This window comes from Oryzias melastigma, linkage group LG19 (genome assembly GCF_002922805.2).
Source record: "Oryzias melastigma strain HK-1 linkage group LG19, ASM292280v2, whole genome shotgun sequence".
Taxonomy (NCBI): domain Eukaryota; kingdom Metazoa; phylum Chordata; class Actinopteri; order Beloniformes; family Adrianichthyidae; genus Oryzias; species Oryzias melastigma.
In genome coordinates, this window is record NC_050530.1 from 23,276,770 (window position 1) to 23,296,000 (window position 19,231).

General features: G+C 39.1%; 1 protein-coding gene across 1 annotated transcript; it reads right to left on the bottom strand.

Moving 5' to 3' along the window:
- Positions 1 to 5,053: 5,053 nt before the first annotated feature.
- Positions 5,054 to 15,368, bottom strand: kcnj16 (potassium inwardly rectifying channel subfamily J member 16). The gene is made up of 2 exons (XM_024285243.2): positions 15,281 to 15,368; positions 5,054 to 7,565 (listed from the first exon to the last, which is right to left on the bottom strand). Exon 2 carries the CDS (start codon positions 7,555 to 7,557, stop codon positions 6,325 to 6,327), a length of 1,233 nt encoding a protein of 410 aa, XP_024141011.1. The 5' UTR covers positions 7,558 to 7,565; positions 15,281 to 15,368; the 3' UTR covers positions 5,054 to 6,324.
- Positions 15,369 to 19,231: the final 3,863 nt, after the last annotated feature.

Genomic DNA, 19,231 nt, shown 5'->3' on the forward strand with positions numbered 1-19,231 from the left:
AAATGCTTTTAGATCAATTATGTTGAAAACTTCTTCTCGCAGCACACCTGACACAGAACACTGCTGAAAAACATGAATGAATCAATAAACAGTTCTTTTTTCCACACGGATTCTCTCACACTGACATGAACTTCACCTTTATAATGTTTAAGATAAACCTTGATTTAAGTCCAATTATATTAATATTTTGACAAATCATGTAGGCTACTTTATATCTGGGAAATAGAATTCTAGTGCAGCATATGTACATTTTATTCTGTCGTTTTATGTGCTCTATTTAATTGTTTAGCCTTGCATGTTTATAGAAATTGATGTTAGTGAGCTGCTTTGTCTGATGTCTGTCATTTTTGAGAACATCTTTCTGTTTGTTCAGTTGCAAAAACAGCTAAAGTGTAAAACCCATTGACAGTCATCTTACATGGTATTTCAGAACGGAATCTGTCAGCATCTGACAGGCTGGGTTGATCATTACATTGAATTAGAGTTTTGTACAAAAGGGCCAGTAGTACACTTGTGTGACAAATGAATGAGTATCGGGGTTATAGAGAATTTACATTTTCTCAACTGAAATGTATTTATAAATTTCTATTTTTATAGTTTGAATTGAGTTTTTTTTTTTACCATATTTTTTTCTGCAAATTACAATGTGGTAAAATGATCTAAATGAGTGACGACCTACACAGATCAACTTCAAATCCCCATTTCTGTGCTCAAGGAAAAAGCCTTTTCACAGAAATATATGTTGAGTTAATCTCCCAAAAGTGAAAATCTTCCTTGAATCATAAATAAGTTAAAACAGAGTTTAAATCATAGCTTAAGCCTTAAGAATAAACCCTAATATTCAGTCACTCTAGCTACTCTGCGACCAGGAAATGAAGCTTTCATGTATCTTTCTACTGAACATTAGTTGTCATTGTAAAGCTTTAATTCCACCATAATAAGGGAATATTGAAATCATAAATATCATGTCTACTTCTCCCTGCTGGTCATTTTTACAGGATCTTGTAAAAATGTTTATTGTTATTGTTGCAGCTGCTTGTGTGGGTACATCTTCCTTAAAACACAAAAACAGTCAAATTGTAATAAATAGAAACATGTTATGTCAAATTCATTTACTTAACCAAACCAAAGAACCTGTGCTGACTCAGACAGACAGCCTGAGGTTGGACTTGTGTCCGATGGTAAAACACTTTGTATAATCTCCTGACACCTACAGTTACCCCATTGATTTGTTTCATGTCATGCACAGTAACCTTTGTTTGAACTGACTAAATGCATCCTTGAAAGTTTATGATGAATTAGCACCTGCCAAGATGCAGCCCATTGTTTTTCTATCTAAACACCTGTGTAGTCGCTGACAAAGTCCCTCTCTCTAACATCTGCAATGAAGCTGGGGTGCACATCTGTTCTCCAATTTAAAGGGATGACTCCAAATAGATAAAAGCAGAGACACGTCAGCCGTGGTCTTTAAATTCTCTATTAACGTCAAACTTAGACTTTAATGTTATTGTTGTGTAAACAACATCTGTAAACTGTCTTGGTGTGCCTTAATATTTAGTCCAAGCAAATTTTAAATAAATGTTTTCATTATTGCACATGTGCCCCCAACGTATCACAGAAAAAGAACATTCTTCTAAATTTTAAATCTTGGGGTTGAATGGACTGAAATCTGACAGCAATTCTTTGAGAACCAAACTGAGTGTCAACATTCACAGTAAAAGCAATAGAAAATGTTCCATGTGTTCATATAAACTGTGACGACTTGACTCACAATAGAGGACAAGAAGCAACCTCACAACAGGTTATTTACTGTCATCAATGGCAGTTGGATATTGTGTGAAACAATGGAAAACAGGGGCAAATAAAGACTGTTTTGGAGCAAAATCAAATGACCTTTTATGTGAATCCATGAGTTTTTCCCCAGAGTTCATCTGCGTTTCTGCTAATGATTTTAATTATCTGCATGCCAACATTCAGAAGAAACCCATCTCATGAGGATTTTGCATATACAGAAGGAATCATTTATAAAATATTTCATATACATAGAAAATAACCCTGGCTTTAATTTAAGCCAATACTCATCCATATACTACCACCACTTTAGTAGCAAAATTAAATTAGAGTAGCTAGAGAAGGTTATTACAGTCCATAAAATCGTGTTGAAGCTGTTTTCTGAGTCATGTCTTTGTTAAGATTTATAGCATATGGAACATTATTACGTCTCTTGATGCAATCAAAAAGTTCTGGATCTTATGACAAAATTTCCCTTAGCAATATTTTTGTAAATACCTAAAATCAAAATTCTGGAAAATGAGAATTCAATGTTAGTCAACAAATCCTAGTCAGCAAATGAACCAAAAACACCTGCAAAGATTTCCTGAGCTTTAGATGGTCTCTCAGTCTGGGTCTGAAGCTATGACTGCTGACTTTAGATTTACAGGACAGTCTTTGAGACTCTTAGACAAAGGTCAGAAGTTAAATAAACTAGTTGTTCATATGGCGCTGTATCCAAGCAAATTAACAGAAAATGAATGGTAAAATGTGGCAGCAAAAGTAGCACTCTGCATGCGGAAAACAGAAGTCTGGAGAGGCTTGTCGAGTTAAATCAAGTCAGAGATTTGGGAGAGCATCACAGACAGGATAGACTGAGGCTGAGGCACAAGCTGACTGGACTTTAGTCAGACGGTAGTTTCATCACATCAGGCCGGTTCTGAACCAGACATCATCGGAGCAGTTTTAACTGGGTCTTTGGTGCTCTATGATCCAAATTTTCAGATGAAAGAAAAGTTTGCATTTCATTTGTAAATGAAAGTCTGCAGGAAAAGTGAAGAGGAACAGCACCCACAAAGTCTGAAGTTCAGTGTGAAGTTCCTGTAGTCAGTGATGGGGTCATGTGACCTGGTTTTCTGAAGTCCACATCAGTGCAGACTTCTTCCAGGACATTCTACTGCTCTTCCTGCTGCTCTCTGCTCACAGGCTGTATGGAGGGGGACTGGTGTTTTCAACAGGACTTGGTACCAGATCACACTGACAAAACTTTGTGAAATATTTTCAGGTATGTTTCATGGGCTGCTGTGAAGAGGGACCACATGGTGGTTTAGCGGTCAGCACTCATGCGTGTGTGGTTGTTCTCTGGACACTCGGTCTTTTCCAGTAACCCAAAAACACGTCATAGGTTGATAAGAGAATTGTCCTGTAGGTGTGAATGTGAGTCTCTGTGTGGCCCTGTGATGGAGTGGTGGTCTGTCCAGGGTGAATTACACAACAGACTCCAGGTGGGCTCCAGCAGCAGTGAGTCTGATTAAAGTATTAGGTATAAAGATCCAACAAAGCAGATGATCTGAAGGCAGCTATCGAAGGAACCTGGACTTCCATTGTCAAATCAAAACTGATCTTTTTAGAATGCTTTTAATGCTCAGTAGTTGGTGGCATTATATTTTCTTTAACTTGTTTTATGGCACTCTTATTTATCTTTTATATATTTTATTGCAGATAGATTTTTGTAATTTTATGCTGTTTTTAATTTTGTTCTTAATTTGAGCAATTTTGTAATTTTTATTCTGTCTTTCTTTTATTGTGAAGCACTTTGGTCCCCCTGAAGGAGTTGTAAAGGGGCGTATAAATTCATTTTACTAATGCAGAGTGAAAGGTCACAGAGCACTGATGCAGTAATTTAACCAATAATTGAACACAAGAAATGAACAAAGCTTGACATTAATGCAGAAACATTGATTCTGATCACTCTAATGTGATGTTTTAATTTCCTAAAACATGTTTGTTTTCAATCATTTGCAGGTCATTAAAATCATATAAAACAAAGACCTGATGTATTCTGAGTGTAATGTTTTTTATTCTTGAAATAATTAAAACTTCCTCTTGAACTCCACAGTGACTAACATAACCACACTGCATGACCTGTAACAAATGCTGAATGAAGAATGAGAGCATGAGTCTAGTGGCCAACATAAAGAAGAAATGTAAGATCTTTATGGCTCTGTTTGGTTCTTTCACACACTCTTCAGGATTCTTTGTTAAATGAAATAATTATTAACTTTCCGGTATGTTTTTTTTTCCTTCAAACTTCAACGATTTAATCCACCAAACTTTTTGTTTTGTGTTTAATTGTCTTCTTGAGATTTGCAATAATGTTCTTAGTAAAAACACTATCACTGGATGTCATTGAACAGATTTTGTCTTTACGAAACAACTCAAAAAGTCATTTCTCTGTCAGGGAGTCCATCAATCACCTGTTTCTGTTAGCTCTGTGTATGTATGTATTTCTGGGTCATTGTGGATGCTGGAGCCTATCCCAGCTACTTTAAGGCAAAGAGAGTATGCACTGGGCAGGTTACTGGTCCTTCACAGGATCACATGACAGGAAGTCTGTTACTCAGCGGAGATGTTGCCGTGACACCTGAATAACACATGCTCTTGAACATCCTATGACCTCCTGGCGGTTCACACAATAAACCAGAATCAGCTGATTCTTTTCATATGGAATTTGCACCATTATGCAACATATTACTAAGGTAGTGCATAACGGCACAGCGCCGCTTTTCTCTGCAACTCTTATGATTTAGGTTGATCGGCTAAAAATGTCACTGCTGTAAAGAATTGTCAATCAGTACAGCTTCTTCTCTCCACTTCAGAATCCACTGGAGTTATGTTCATTGAGTAAATGGTTGAAGACTTACAGTATAGTTGAAAGAAGCTCTGATCTAAGAGGGTTAAAACAACAAAGCCAAAACAATGTCTGAAATCATTATAACAATGCTCTTGATTATTTGCAATGAATGTTAAATGTTTTAAAAATTCATTCATTCATTTTCCTGACCACTTCGTCCCTTTCGGGGTCGCGGGGGTGCCGGAGCCTATCCCGGCTGCTGATGGGCGAAGGCGGGGTTCACCCTGGACAGGTCTCCAGTCTGTCTCAGGGCCTCAATCACACACATTCACTCTCACATTCACACCTAGGGGCAATTTAGAGTCACCAATTAACCTATGAAGCATGTTTTTGGACGGTGGGAGGAAGCCGGAGTCCCCGGTGAAAACCCACGCATGCACGGGGAGAACATGCAAACTCCACACAGAACGGTCCCAGCCGGGAGTCGAACCGGGGCCTTCTCGCTGTGAGGCTAGAGCGCTAACCACTGCGCCACCGCAGTGTGTTGTTATTTGATGTGTAAAACATGTTTTGTGGTGGGGCCAGTCCATTTTTTGGTTGAGATGAGGACATCTAATATGAGGCTCTCTAATGCGATTTACAGTGAATGGCAAATAATCTGCTGTGAAATCTTTCAGTTTATTTGATGGACAATTCTGACATTTATGCTTCAAATAAAAAATGATTTTCTGGAACAGAACAAACTAATTTAAAGAGTTAGGTCTTCCAAGACCTCCATTCATTTTTGTAAATAGTGTGCTTTCACATGGAAATTAAAGCAACATTCATTAAAAAAAAAAAAAAATGGCAAAAGCCGCAACTCTCGAGAACGGGTCGACCTCTGACCTTTTAGTGTGTGTGGGGAGAATGCTGAGGATGTGGGAGGATCTCCCCACAGCTCACACTGGTGCAACACAGTAGTAGAAAGACTATCTAAAACAAGTGAAGGTCACCCATAGCTTTCAATGCCCACACAAAGTTTTAAGATTTATTTTTCTTCATTGAAAACAAACAAAAAAAAAACATTTTAAAACAAACATAAAAAATCCAAAGAGTTATCAAACATGAACACCAACTGCTCCTGATAAAACATTTTATCAGGACAATGAAGACAAAAGCTGTTTAAATCAAGAGATTATAAAGTGGTAAACTTCTGTCTTTAGATTTTATTTTTAAAATATTTCATGACAAATTCTTAACAAATACCAATAGCAAAAAATGTTTTTAAATGTCCTGACATATAATCAGTCCTGATAATGTCCTGATAACCACAGCAAACTACTCTATATGCTAGTGAATATTCTTGTTAAAGCTTTCTTGTTTTAAAAATGCATTTACAAAGAGCAAAGTGAAAAGTAGAGCCACAAAATCTAAGACATTAAATCTAGTATACAACTGATCTGTTCTGTTCCACGCATTTTCTTAGATATTGTAAAAAGAAAAGCAGATTCAACACAGTGCCACGTTTGTGCTGCTCATTAGTATCTTGTTAGTTGAAAGCCTAGGAATAATAAGGATATTTTTCAGAAATTCTATTCTAAAAACACAATTGTGGTTTTAATGAAACTTATAAGCAAATGTGTTCAACGTGTTCTAAATTTGACTCACAATGAAAACATGCAGAAACATTTCTATGTAAAAATGCTAAGTTGAGTCTCAGCTCATTCTTCAGCTGCCTCAGCGGGACCATCAGGTGGTGACAGAGTGTCTGGACATTTCCTTCCTGCTTGACACGTTGACTCAGTCGTTTCAGGGACGTCATATACAACTTCAACTTGTACTGCTGGAGTTTTCAGCCGATTTCCGTGAGACTCAGACCGCGGCATGGCCTTAGCGGTGCTTCTGGGAGATTTCTGAGCAGAAAGCCGCAGCTGCTTCTTTTGCTCGAACTCTTCAGCACTGACCATGGGCACGTGCACCTTAGCTGTATGATTAAACAAGTTATAATCCACCCTATAGTGGCTCCTGTTAGCCCTGATCATCTCCTGGAACAGATGACCCCAGAGAATCTCATCTGGAGTGTAGGATGTCCGTGTCTGATGCAGGATGCCTGTGGTATCATCTGTGTAAGTGAATGAAACCACCAACTCAAAGTCAGCCTTTCGCAGATCTTCTAAGGTCATCTTGTACAATGGGCTTCCAGGCTCAATTCGGTGTAGGACAGTTGTGGGTGTGACAAGGACAATGTCCTTCTGCTGGATGACCAGATCTTCATAGGTCACGTCAATTTTACCTGTGGTGTGCACTGTGAAGTGAACAATCTGAGCGGAAGCAGTCCCCTCTACGAGGTGGTACCGGCGGAAGTCGCCGACTCTCCAGGAGAGACACAAGTAACCATCTCGGAGGCTGATGACGGCGCAGTTACTGAAGCCCACTGTCTGTGCCCTCTTTCTCGCTGAGGCCATTTTTGCAACTGCTATTCCAATCACAAAGGTGTCAATGAAGCAGCTGATGACATCTTGGATGGTGACGAGGATGATAGCGATCATGCAGTTCTCGGACATTCCTCTAAAACCATAGCCGATAGTGGTCTGAGTTTCAAGTGAGAAGAGGAAAGCAGCTGTGAAGCTGCGCACCTCGTATACACACGGGTCGTTGTGGTGGTCCCTGACATCTCCATGAGCTATAGCTATGACCCAAAAAAGGATGCCAAAGAAGAGCCAGGACAGGATGTATGACAGGGCAAAGATCAGGAACATCATCCTCCACTTGATCTCCACCAAGGTGGTGAAGATGTCAGTGACAAACAGCAGCCACTCCTCAGGAATATGGCGGAATGTAACATTACAGCTGCCCTCTTTCCGGACGTAGCGCTTTTTCTTCAAACTAGGTCCATTTTCAGTCTTCACTTTTATATTTTCTGTGGGGCTCACAGAAATGTATTGATTATTCATCGTTTAATCTGTGGAAAAAAAAGGAAAAAACATTTTTAGTTGAGGACTTCATCACTATTGCTTTGTATAGACAAATGTTAACTTTGACCTGTTGTTTTAAAACAGATGTGAAGAGTTTAACCCCTTAATCTGTTATGCTTTTTTTCCTACTTAAGCCTGTTAGGAGTGCTACAGTGACAAAAAATGATATCCTACCAAAATAAATATACTTTTTTAATCATACGCAGTGTTTCATATGATCATCTGAATTAGCAAAACAACACAACATCCAATTGTTCTCATTATGGAGGCAATCTGGTCCATTTAAAAATGTGAATCCAAATCAAATACATTCCTGATGCGATCTGAGCTCAATACCCCCCCCCCCACCCCCCCCACCCCAAATGGCACTCCATTCCAAAGAACAGATGAACCAGATGTTGCAGTTCCTGAAAAGACCACTAAAGCCTGGTTACAGGGGACTAATTATTCAGTGAGTGCCATGTTTAAAGGTTCACTTTAATACAAAAAACCCTAAAACTTATACAGCCTGGTTTCAAAAATGGATACATTTGATTCATTGGTTTATTTTCAATTTATTTCAGCTGTAGTATGGTGTGAATTCATTGTTTTGATTTCTTAAGAGCTTAAGAGTCCAGATTCTTCCCCTACCCTTCCAATTGTAGGCACATTTGAAGCTATAGCGATGTCCAAAATAGTTTTTTTAAGAAGGGGCCGTAGGGACTCCAGGCTCTGAGTCTCTTTGTTTCAGAATGACTTTTTAAAGTTAGAAAACTGATGTTGTTACGTCTTTTCCAGGCGCTGGCAGCTACGCACTAACGTAGATGAGTGGCGACTATTGATGACGTCATTGAGATGTAGTAACATCCGAATTTGAATAAAAAATTTTTCTATCCCTCTCCGTTTGGAGGGCTATGTAAAGACTGGGAGAAGGGGGAGGGTAGGGGAGGAATTCAGATTTGGACAAAACTTGTTTTAAATGACATGCCCATCCTACTTTAGAGCTTGTCACAGAAAAGAACATGCGACTTTGTGTGTAGTAGAAATGTATGCCCAACCATCAGCTGTCAGTTTCATTTAGGGCTGGAGTACTTCAATTCCTGCACTTTTTCTTTGGGTTCATTTAACAAACAAGTAAACCATAGTAAACGCCGAATCCAGACTCACACTGCTGTTTGCTCCTGTTATATGCTTTGGAATCATTCTTGGTTGTTGATCCACAATCAATTGAAATATGCAAGCAGTTTTTGTACTTTTACTGACAAATGTAGAAATGAGATCTATCTTGTTATACGTCTGGTCTGATGCAGGATGTCTGTGGTATTGTCTGTGTAAGTAATTAAAAGCATCAACTCAAAGTCGCTTTCTGCAGATCTTCTAAAGTCACCTTCTACAAAATGTGTGAAAGTGAGGAAAATGAAGGTAATCAGTGGAAACTGTTGCTTGATGAAGCTTGAAAATCCATTCACAGAAAACCATTTTCCTTACAACCAAGTGGAACCTTGATCAAAACCAAATCATCAAATGAGGAGGCTCTCACTCCAGTTTTATCTCCAGTTTTAGAACTATAATCTAGGGGTTGAGGGATCTTGACCTGCATACATACATAGGTTTAGTCACATGTGGATGTTTGTCTCCAGGGAGGACAAACATCCTGCTCTTTCATCGAACACATTTGGTGACAGTTTTTTTTGTTTGTTAGTTTATTTATTTGTATTTCTTTATTTGCTAAGACCTTTCATCAGAATGGCTGGTTACATTCTAATCTTTCTGGTTTAGCTGGCCCAAAACTGCCGGTGTGAATGCAGGTCATGACAGCCGGAGCAAACAGCAGACCACTCTGCAGACCAGACATGCGTCTGACCTCCAACCCAATTCAGATCTGCCCAACTGGGACACACACTTTCTGTCTGGGCTTCTCTGCCTCAGACATGAGTAATTTTAATGAGTGCATCTTAGAATTACTGATTTTACTAATTACTTCTAATGGAGGCCATGGCTGTTTGAGAGTCAGCTGAGAAAGCAGGCAACACTGTCAGCAGTAGTCATCTTATAATAAAAGAACAATCATTTTCTTAGAGTGGGAATCATTTGTAAACATGTCATTAATGCTGTAGAAGAAAGGGGGTTTCACTCAAACTGTGGATTGCATCTGTTATATTGTTTTTAAAAAGGTCCTTTGCAGTCATTGTTTATCATTGAACAACAGTTCTGTCTTCCATCTGCAAACCTGAAAAATCTGCAGCCTTTTGCAACAGAAATATTCTGTTTGACTTTTCAGGAGTTTGACAAGCAACAAACAAAGGAAACATTATTTTTTACACATCTCAAACATTTTAACCACATTTTATTCATCTGTCATTGTTTCATCCTTGGATTTCACTTGCTTCTTTATGAGGCTGTTTAGAGGTCTTTTTTCCAGGATGATTCCCCTTTTCTTGTTTGCTCCCTGTTAATAGATTGAATCATAAATTTACCTTGTTCTTAAAAATTCCTCCATGATAATGAGTGATACTTGTCCTGTTGTCTCGTAAGGGGAAATGTAGTCCTTTTAGTTTAATTCTGTTGTTGTTAAAGCATAGATTTTGCTTTCAGCGGGGCTGTAAACATGCAGCACCAACAAGCATGCTGGCTTGTTAAAAACCTTTATTTTGAAGTGGAGGTCAAAACCCTGTCAAAGGGCCAGCGAGAGAGAACTGCGCTGGTCTCAGTTAGCAGGGGAAAAATGAATGTGGAAACTGGAATAGTGTTGTGGCGCGATCACAGGCAGAGGAAGGATCGATCACAGCCAAGCCACAGAAAGCATTCTCTACGCCCAAAACAAATGGGCTTTGAATCACCACTATCTGACTGAGTGAAATGGGCTCCAGTCACAGACTCCACTTTCTTCTGGCCACAGAGAAAAGGTTCCCACTGCCAGAATATGGAGCTCACTCAATGAGGTCATCAAAATAGCTTCCTATTTGCTTCCCATAATCCCGTCCTCACAGTCCTGACGTGTGTAAAATAAGAAATGCACAAAATCCTACTGGAAAACGAACTGATTAGTGTGTTGATGTTATTCAGAGTATTTCCCATCATGTTAGAACCTGAACCAATAAAGTGACTGTCTCAGGAAAAACTGCTCAGTGCAATGTGAGCATTTGAGTTACTGTGTTCTTCGCCATATTGTGATTCACCTTTCATGGTCTTGTTGTTTCACAAATAATTTTCTGTGTAATTTTGCATACTTTTTTCTTCTTTTCCTTTGATAATTTTAACAGCATGCCATGTTCTGCGTCCTGATTGGTTGTAGACTGTCAGCATGACTCCTCTGTGCTGTCTTCTTTACAGAATGTGTTGTGGAGGTCACATTTACATACAACGTTATTTCCTACAACGGTTTGAACTTTGAGAGTTTCAAAGAGACAGAAAAGTGTGAAAATGTTCATGTCTGCCTGAGAGAAGTTGAGGAAGTGTGTAGTTTGTAGTTTTAAAGCCTTAAAACACCCAGAATCTGACTTCATGGATTTCACCTATCGTGGGTTATTTTTTTTGAAAGTAGCTCTCACGGACGATGGAACACTGTACACCTGGAACACCTGGAACTGAGGATGAACTGCAGACACTTTTATTCTTGGTCCCGTTGTTCTTTTAGTGCTGTAGAGTTTATCAGGCCTTCATTACACTAAGCAATTAAGCAGCAGAAAATTCTGAGTATAAGCACAAGCCGACTGACCCAAGCATGTTAACAACTTTTGCTCACTTATTACATTTCACTTGAACAAGTCGTGCATGTTAGTCGTCGCAAAATATTTGCAAATAAGCAGCAGAGAGTAATAAAGTTCAAGGCTGGAATCTCAGAGTGCCTTTGTGAAAACAAAATGATTCCTGGAAGTTTGTTTCTAGATCCTTTCTCAGTGACTTGACAACCTCACACCATCATCACGCACTAAACAAACACAAACACATAAGTTTAACTGGGGTAAAATGTGACAAGGTAGCTCAGTCTCTCCAAAACCTCAACATGCTGATCAATCATTGATGAGATGGACGGTGTTCAGCACTCTGCAAGCAGCAACACTGAAACTGCCTCAAGGGGCAAAAGTTTAAAGGACAACAGAAAGTTTAACTTCATACTAGTAAAACACGTTAGGTTGATAGAAAATAAAGATTAGAGGAAATTATTTACAGTGAGGTCAAAAGTTTGGGCTCCACAGGTAAAATGTTCTATTATTGTGCATAAGAAACCAAAGAAAGATTGAAAAATCTTCTAAAGGTATCAGTCTACAGATGAGACATTCTTTTATTATGTAAAAAAGTCCTTATTTCCACTATTTACCCTTTCAGAATAACAGAAAACTAAATAATGGTGTGTTAAAGTTTGGACACCTGCAGAGTTTATAGTTTGCTCCGCCCCCTTTGGAAAAGCTCAGACCTGACAGTGTCATGGATTGTTCACAATCATCCTTACAAAGACAGCTGATTTCTGTCTCAAAGATTTGAACTAATCGGAGTCATGTGACCTTGCTCCACCAATCAGCATGATGGGTTCTTCCAGCAGTGACCTTCTCAATCACCTCAACATGATTGAACATCTATGATAGACCTGAACAGAGCAGAGAAGAACAGACATCACAGAAGTCTCAGAGGTCTGGAAGACTTCTGTAAAGAAGAATGGATGAAGATTCCTCAAGCAAGAACTGAGAGACTCTTGGCTGGAGATAAGGTACTAACTTTTACACGCACCATTAGCTTGTTTTCAGTTTGAAAGGCTAAATGATGGAAATAAAGCCTGTTTTTTTTAACATGTTAAAGGAATGATTCATCTGTAATCTAATACCTTTAGAAGATTTTTCAATCTTTCCTTGAGTTCTTAATGCACAATAATAGAACGTTTTTCCTGGGGTGCCCAAACATTCAATCCCCACTGTAATGCCTTCTAATATTGACTTTTATGAGAAATCAAGCAATTAATCAGCAGCTGGGTGGCTCAGTGGTCTAGGTGAAGGGCTGACACGCAGGAGCCCTGGGTTCGATTCCCAGGGTTGTCCACTGATCTCCACATCCTTAGTCAAGACCCTTGACCCTGCTGCCTAACTGGGTCCCTGTGCCCCTCAAGTACAGGGTTGTGTCAGGAAGGGCATCCGGCGTAAAAACTCTGCCAAATCACTGATGCCAAACAGTGGGTGCTGTTAGGCTGTGGGGACCCCGAAAGGGAGAAGCCGAAAGTGAACTACTACGTGAGGAATCAAGCAACAGAAAATGTGTTTAATAAATACTTGTACACAAATCTGTCTACATGGTAAAACAATTCAAATTCAACAGTCTCTTTTATTGCAGAGCTGCTTTAGTGTGAAATCTGTTGAATCCAGTGTTAATGTTTTAGTGAGAAATCTGTATTGAACAGAAATAGGTGTCATTTCAGCTAAAGTGAGCAAATTCAATTCAGGTTTTTTGGAATGCTTTCTCTTTGTGTGGCAGTGTTACTGTAACACTGGTCCAGTTTTATTTCTGAACTTCAGGTCTTTCACAAAAATCATTTGCATCCAATCCTCAAGTCAACATTGTCAAAGAGTTAGCAGTAATTAGAAAAGTAGACCAAATCTTTTTGGGGGTTACTCCATATACTCACACAAATACTCTCTTGAACAGAGATAGAAACTCAAAGAATTCCATGCACTACTCAAGCCCGAAGAAAAATGTAATGAAACAACAAAAAAGGCCACATTCATTACATGATGTCACCATGAAGGGGAAGACGTGGGGCCAGAAGGGATGCTAGAAACCCGAGTACAGAAATATCAAACTCACTACAAAAAGCTTATCATGACAATGAAAAGAAAATCTTCCCGTGATTCTGCTTTGCATTTCATCATACAGCTAACTTCAAACAGTTTCTAAAAATATTGACATCTTCATTCAGCATTTTTATTTCAATAAAATAGCGTTCTGTCTGCTTTGGTGCTTACTTCATGGTATTGTTGTGTTTGCATCAGTAAATTCTGTGAAAGTAGAGCTTAAATGCTAAAGCTGTAGAGTGACGTTCCTGCTCTTCGTTCTTAACACAGAGGAGTGTCCCTGCAGTCAGGTGAGCTATCAACTCAGCAAAAAATGTCGTGAATTCAGTCTTATGTGTCAAAATGTTGCCAGAAACGTTAAATCCAGATATTTCCATCTTCAGTCAGTTAATTATCCAAATTTGAGGCTAATTTAAACCACTGTTAACTTGTCACTTTGACCATGAACTCAAATGAATGTGGAGAGTTGGGCATCAAAAACCCTTTTTAGATAGAAGTGAATGTGTTCCTAATTGGCCCAACATATTTAGAGGTATTTTCCATCTCTGCACAGTATATTTGAATGTAAGGCACAGCATTGTAACATGTGGGACCCCGCTCTGCTTTCATTCCACTATCCTGATCAGAAGATTCGTGCACATGTGCTGCAGTGATCTCTGTGTGTGGTGTCAACCCTCCAGGCTGAACAGTTTTCTCCATATCCACTCTGCTGTAAGAATCGGAGCCTTTCTGTGTACAAAACACAAAGACAAGCGTTTACAACCAAAACACTTCCTGGCCTTTTGTATAAAGTTTCCACCGTACTCTGGGCCGTGACATTTTAGATCCCTGTGATCTTTACTGCTGTTTTTCACTGAGACGACCTCTCCTTCACTTTTTGTTCTCTCAAACTGTAGTAGGAGTTCGCTCCTCAAGGCTGACAGTGGATCACAAGAGATGAACTCTGGAAAAACTTGAGCACTAGGGCTTGTTTCCTCTCCTGCTTGGGGCACTTAAAGCCTATTACATGCTCACTTACTGCAAATGACAGCGTACCGCCCGTGTGTGGTTCAGTGGAACGGAACTGAGCACACAGGTGGCCGGTCGGAGCCTCACCCCAGGCTGCTGCTGACCTTCAAAACCTCCATCCTGCAGAACACTTCCACCTCAATGGGTTATTGCACCTGATGCTTACCTGGTGGTGGTTGTAGTCCCTTGAAGGAATTGTTGAAACATTTTAAACCCATTGCTGCTAGTCAGCTAAGAAAGAACAGTAGCAGACGTTTTTCTGAAGACTTACAACAGAGAGACTTGATATGTTTTGACATGATCGTGTTTTGGCAGCATGTTCATGAGGGTTAATGCTTTATCCAAGCTTTAAAGTATGACGTGAACAACGTTGTGTTTTGCTCTATCAGACATAGATCAGGACAGTTTTTACAGAAGCAGGATTTAACCTCTTGGATGAAAATTTAATCAATTTCAGTTTTCTTACTCCAGAAATGCAGTAAAGGGAACAAACTCCTGTCTTTCATGGGTAATAGGTCGGTAGCATATTCATGAAAGAGACTGTTGTGTCAGCAGTAAATTTTGAAGCATTTCTAAGATCAAGCGACAAGTATGTAACATTATCTAAAACTGACGCTCTCTAAGGGGATCAGATTTCTAAGTGAAACATGATAAAACCTTATTTGTGTTACTGTTCTTTTCACTGAAAGTTTGAATTACTAACTTTTTTGCTCAGATTTTCTCTTAATGTTCACAGATCACAGTAGTATTAATACAAACTAATAAACGTTAAAATCATTTAGTGGCAATGACAAATCTTTCTGTTCTCTTGATTGATTCTCACACCTTTTGTTGTACTTCTTGTTGGTAACTTCTGGATAGGATTTGTAACAAAGTTGATAGGATTGCAGTTCGGTAGATTTTTATGACCCAGTTTAAGAGATTTCTCTGCCTACCTTGCTGTTCAGACGAATGCTGAGCTGGCTGTGGGGCGGTCTGTCCCTGTGCTGAGGAGCTCTGCACGCAGTCACCTGCGGAATGATCTGCTCCACCAGTCGCAAAAACTAAAGATTAACACCGCCTTTCAGCATCACATGGTGTCAGCACGCAGGTGAGCTGTCGCTTTCTTATTGTGTTTGATTGGGACTTAGAACTCAATATAAAGGGTTTTAAATTTCATTCTTAAATGAATATTAAGTTTCAAAGATAAAACCAGATTTTTAAAAATGAGGATTAAGCAACATATTTCAAAATGCTTCCATTATCAAAGTCTATTAGGCAAGACATTTCTCCAAATAGTTTGGCAAACTTTCAAAACAGACTGAGTAAAATTGTGTCATCATTGAATCTGTAAAAGCTCATTTTAAAACATTAGAATGCATTTAGAGTCGTAACACAAAGATTAAAACTTAACAAGCTTTAGCTTCTTCTAAATTGGATGTTGCCCACGAGTGATAAAAAAACATCAATTCTGTTCTGAAAAATTAGAACACTGAGAAAACATTTGTGTGTTGGAAGCTCATAGTGTCAGATTACAATCAGCTAATTAACCAAAACCAGTTTCCTGACCTTTAAATACTCTGAGTTTGCCTCTGTAGTAACACAACCAAATAAGTTACTTTAATACTGCTATAAAACTGTTGATGTTATTTGAAGTTACTTTCTTACCTTATAATGTTGTAGAACTGTCTTAGAATTGTAATCATTTACATGTCTTATAATACTTTTAAATTAGTCTCCTTGTAATAACTGTACACAAAATGTGAAGTGACACATTCACCACAAACATTCTACGTTCAGAAAATGGAGGAGATGGTTCAGTAATGGGTAATAGAAATATACTTTAGTTTCGGTAAACTGAAAGCATGATAAGCCAAAATTGGAGTAGCAACCCACAGTTTTAATCAATTTAGTAGATAGAAATGTAAACATGGCAACTTTGGAAAAAGTATATAGCTGAGACCAAATGGGGGGCCTAAAACGAAGACTACGAAAAAGCAGCTCAACGTTCTGCATTTGTTGACCCACGATGACAAGATGGACAGACATTGCCTCATGTGAAAAAGTAGACCAGACACTCACGACAGTTCTTCATCTGCCATGCTCTCTCTTCTTTCAAAATCACATTTTTGCCACATCTGTTGGCAGAAGTTACTGAATATGCAACAAGAACACATTAAAACAAGTTACTAGAGCAAGAATGGTTATTCTGACAAATACAACGACGAGTAATAGCTGTTAATCTCTCTATAGAAGTGTAGAGGATTTTGACTTTATTGGACCAGCGGGTTCCTCTTTGGAATACCAGGAGGGAGGGGCCACTCGGTCCAGTTCTCTATATATAGTCAATGATTTTACAGGTCATGGAAATTCAATAAAAAAAAAAAAAAAAAAAAAAAGTCAAAGGGACATTTCAGAATTCTCCAACAACAAAGCTAAATGATGCAGGGACCTGTTAAGAAACTTCAGCTTCCTGTGTGTTTGAAAGAATTACACCATAAATTAAGATTTAATAAAAAAAACAAAAGATGGATATTACTTATGCCCTCACAGATAATCTCAGCATGAAGGTGTTTTAAGGACATTTTATGAAAAATCCTGTAATGTTGCCTTTATTGATCTTTTTTTAATCTGAAACAACTTCTCCAAATCAGCAACATTTTTTCATTGAATTCTCTGTAAAATATATACAAACTGTATTTTTAAACTAAGTTTCACGTTGTAACATTTTTTGGAAACCGTAAGCTTAGAAGAATGAAACACCATTGGACCATTCCATTAAAATATCTAATATTATACTGGCCTGTGGAGTAAAAAAGGTTAAAGACCACCGCTTTTGACTACTTTGCTATAGAAAAAAAAATGTTACTGTAAAAAATTATCTTTGCAATGAGCTGGCGCTGAATGGGACAGACTTGATGTTAGATTTCAACAACCTGCAACAATTATCTGCACTGCTAGAAAGACAAGAGAGGGCTGAGTTCAAAACACTTGCAAGGAGGACAGACAGAGAGCGTGCAGACCTTCTCTTTTCTGCTCTGCAGTCCTCTCTGTCCGAGCCTTTTTATTCAGTTTGGGGAGTTCCCTAGTTCCCAGAGGGTTGACGCTGGCTTCTTCAAGTTCTTGCTTTATATCATCTCCTCACAGCCTTCAGCTGGGGCTTGACTCCAGTTTCTATGAGCAGTACACAACATCAAGCAAAAAGATTAAAGAAAGAGAAGTTGAAATCACTTGATTAATGAAGAAACATTTGATAAATGTATATACAACTCTATCACTTGACACATGTCCAAGAGACAGAGATCAACCCCCTTAGTAAAACTAAGCACAGAGTGCTGCATCCAATCATGTCAGCAAAAAAATGATTAATGTAGTAGAAAAAGCTTAATCAATAGCATGGATAAACATCAAAAACGTCAAATGAGAAACCGTCAAAAGGGACTTACCTGAGCTAAAGACTTAGGCCAAAACCAAATTCTTCCCCTACTCCACCAGCTTCTCCCTACCCCTACGGAAAATTTTGGAAAAAAAATAGTGTCTTCAAATTCAGACAACACTACCCCTCGATGACGGCATCATCATTTGTTGGTCATCTACGTTTGTCACAAACGGGCAGACAGCTGGTTCCACGTGCAGCACGTTTATTAGTTCACAACTAAGCAGAGCTAAAGGTCCACAAAAGTAAAGCAGGGTCAGACAGGCAGAGGTCATACACAAACATGGGAGCATCCGAGAAGAGAGAGAAGAGGATTCAGAGTCCAGGCGAGGATCGGGGCAGGCGGCAGGCAGTCAGAGTATAAGCAGGGTCAGAGGAAGAAGATCAGGTCCAGGTAGAGCCGCTCGGTAATGCAGGCAGGGTGGCACAAACAATACTTCACAGTGAGTGTCAGTGTGGAGCCAGACTAAATACTGAGGCAGTGATGAGATGTGGGAAACAGCTGAAGATGATGAGTCCAGGTGAAGGCGGGTGGTGAGGTCCAAACTCAGGTGCTCCCTCAGGTGGTTGGAGAGGGTAGCAGCAGGTTGATCCATGACAACGTTAGGTATACTGCCAGCGCTCAGAGAATACATAACAACACTAGTTTTATAACTTTTTTATAACTTTAAAAAGTCCTGCTAAAACAAAAAGTCCTTATTTACATTTAAATGTAAATTTCTGTTCTTTGGAGCACACCCACAAGAAGAAATGTGTTTCTCCTCCACAGCACAGTGCAACGCGGATCACTCTTGTGGCACAGAGATATGAAGTCAAAAGTCCCTTCACTTTATCCTTAAAATAAAGTTGTGGCACCACAGGAGACCTGAGGCAACTCCAGGCCTCGAGGGCTACTGTGACAGCATTATTTCCAGATATCCAAGCCCTGCTCATGACCGGGTTCAGGTGTGTCCAGCCAATGTGGCCTTCGAGGGCCTGGAGTTCCCTTTCCCTGTAGTAGACAATGTGGTGAGTCTGTAAGGCGAAAGTGCTCATGGATATTTTTTTACAAAGGCATCTGATTGGTCATTTTATAACTTGAATAACTTGCAAAAATGAAAAAAAAAAGTTTTTTAAGAAATAAGATTAGAAAGAAGATGTTAAGAAGAATGCATCAGAAGGCTTTATCTGTGTCGATTTGTATGATTAAGTGTGTGAGCTGCAGTTATATTGAGTACATTCTGACTAGTTTAGATGTGGAGACTATCTCAACCAACAGGTGTGTGTGTGTAACTATAGAGTGTGTGTGTAGACAGGCCGCCCATTCTAGTTAACTATTTAGACCTGGATGTTTTATGATGTTGTTTCCCTCTGTTGCCATCTTCTGTTTTCTCTAAACCACTCCCTTTTTAGCCCCCCCCTTTCTTCTTTTCCGTCCGGTCCAACAAAACAAAACATAATCAATATAAATAAAGTTTAGCATTAAATACAA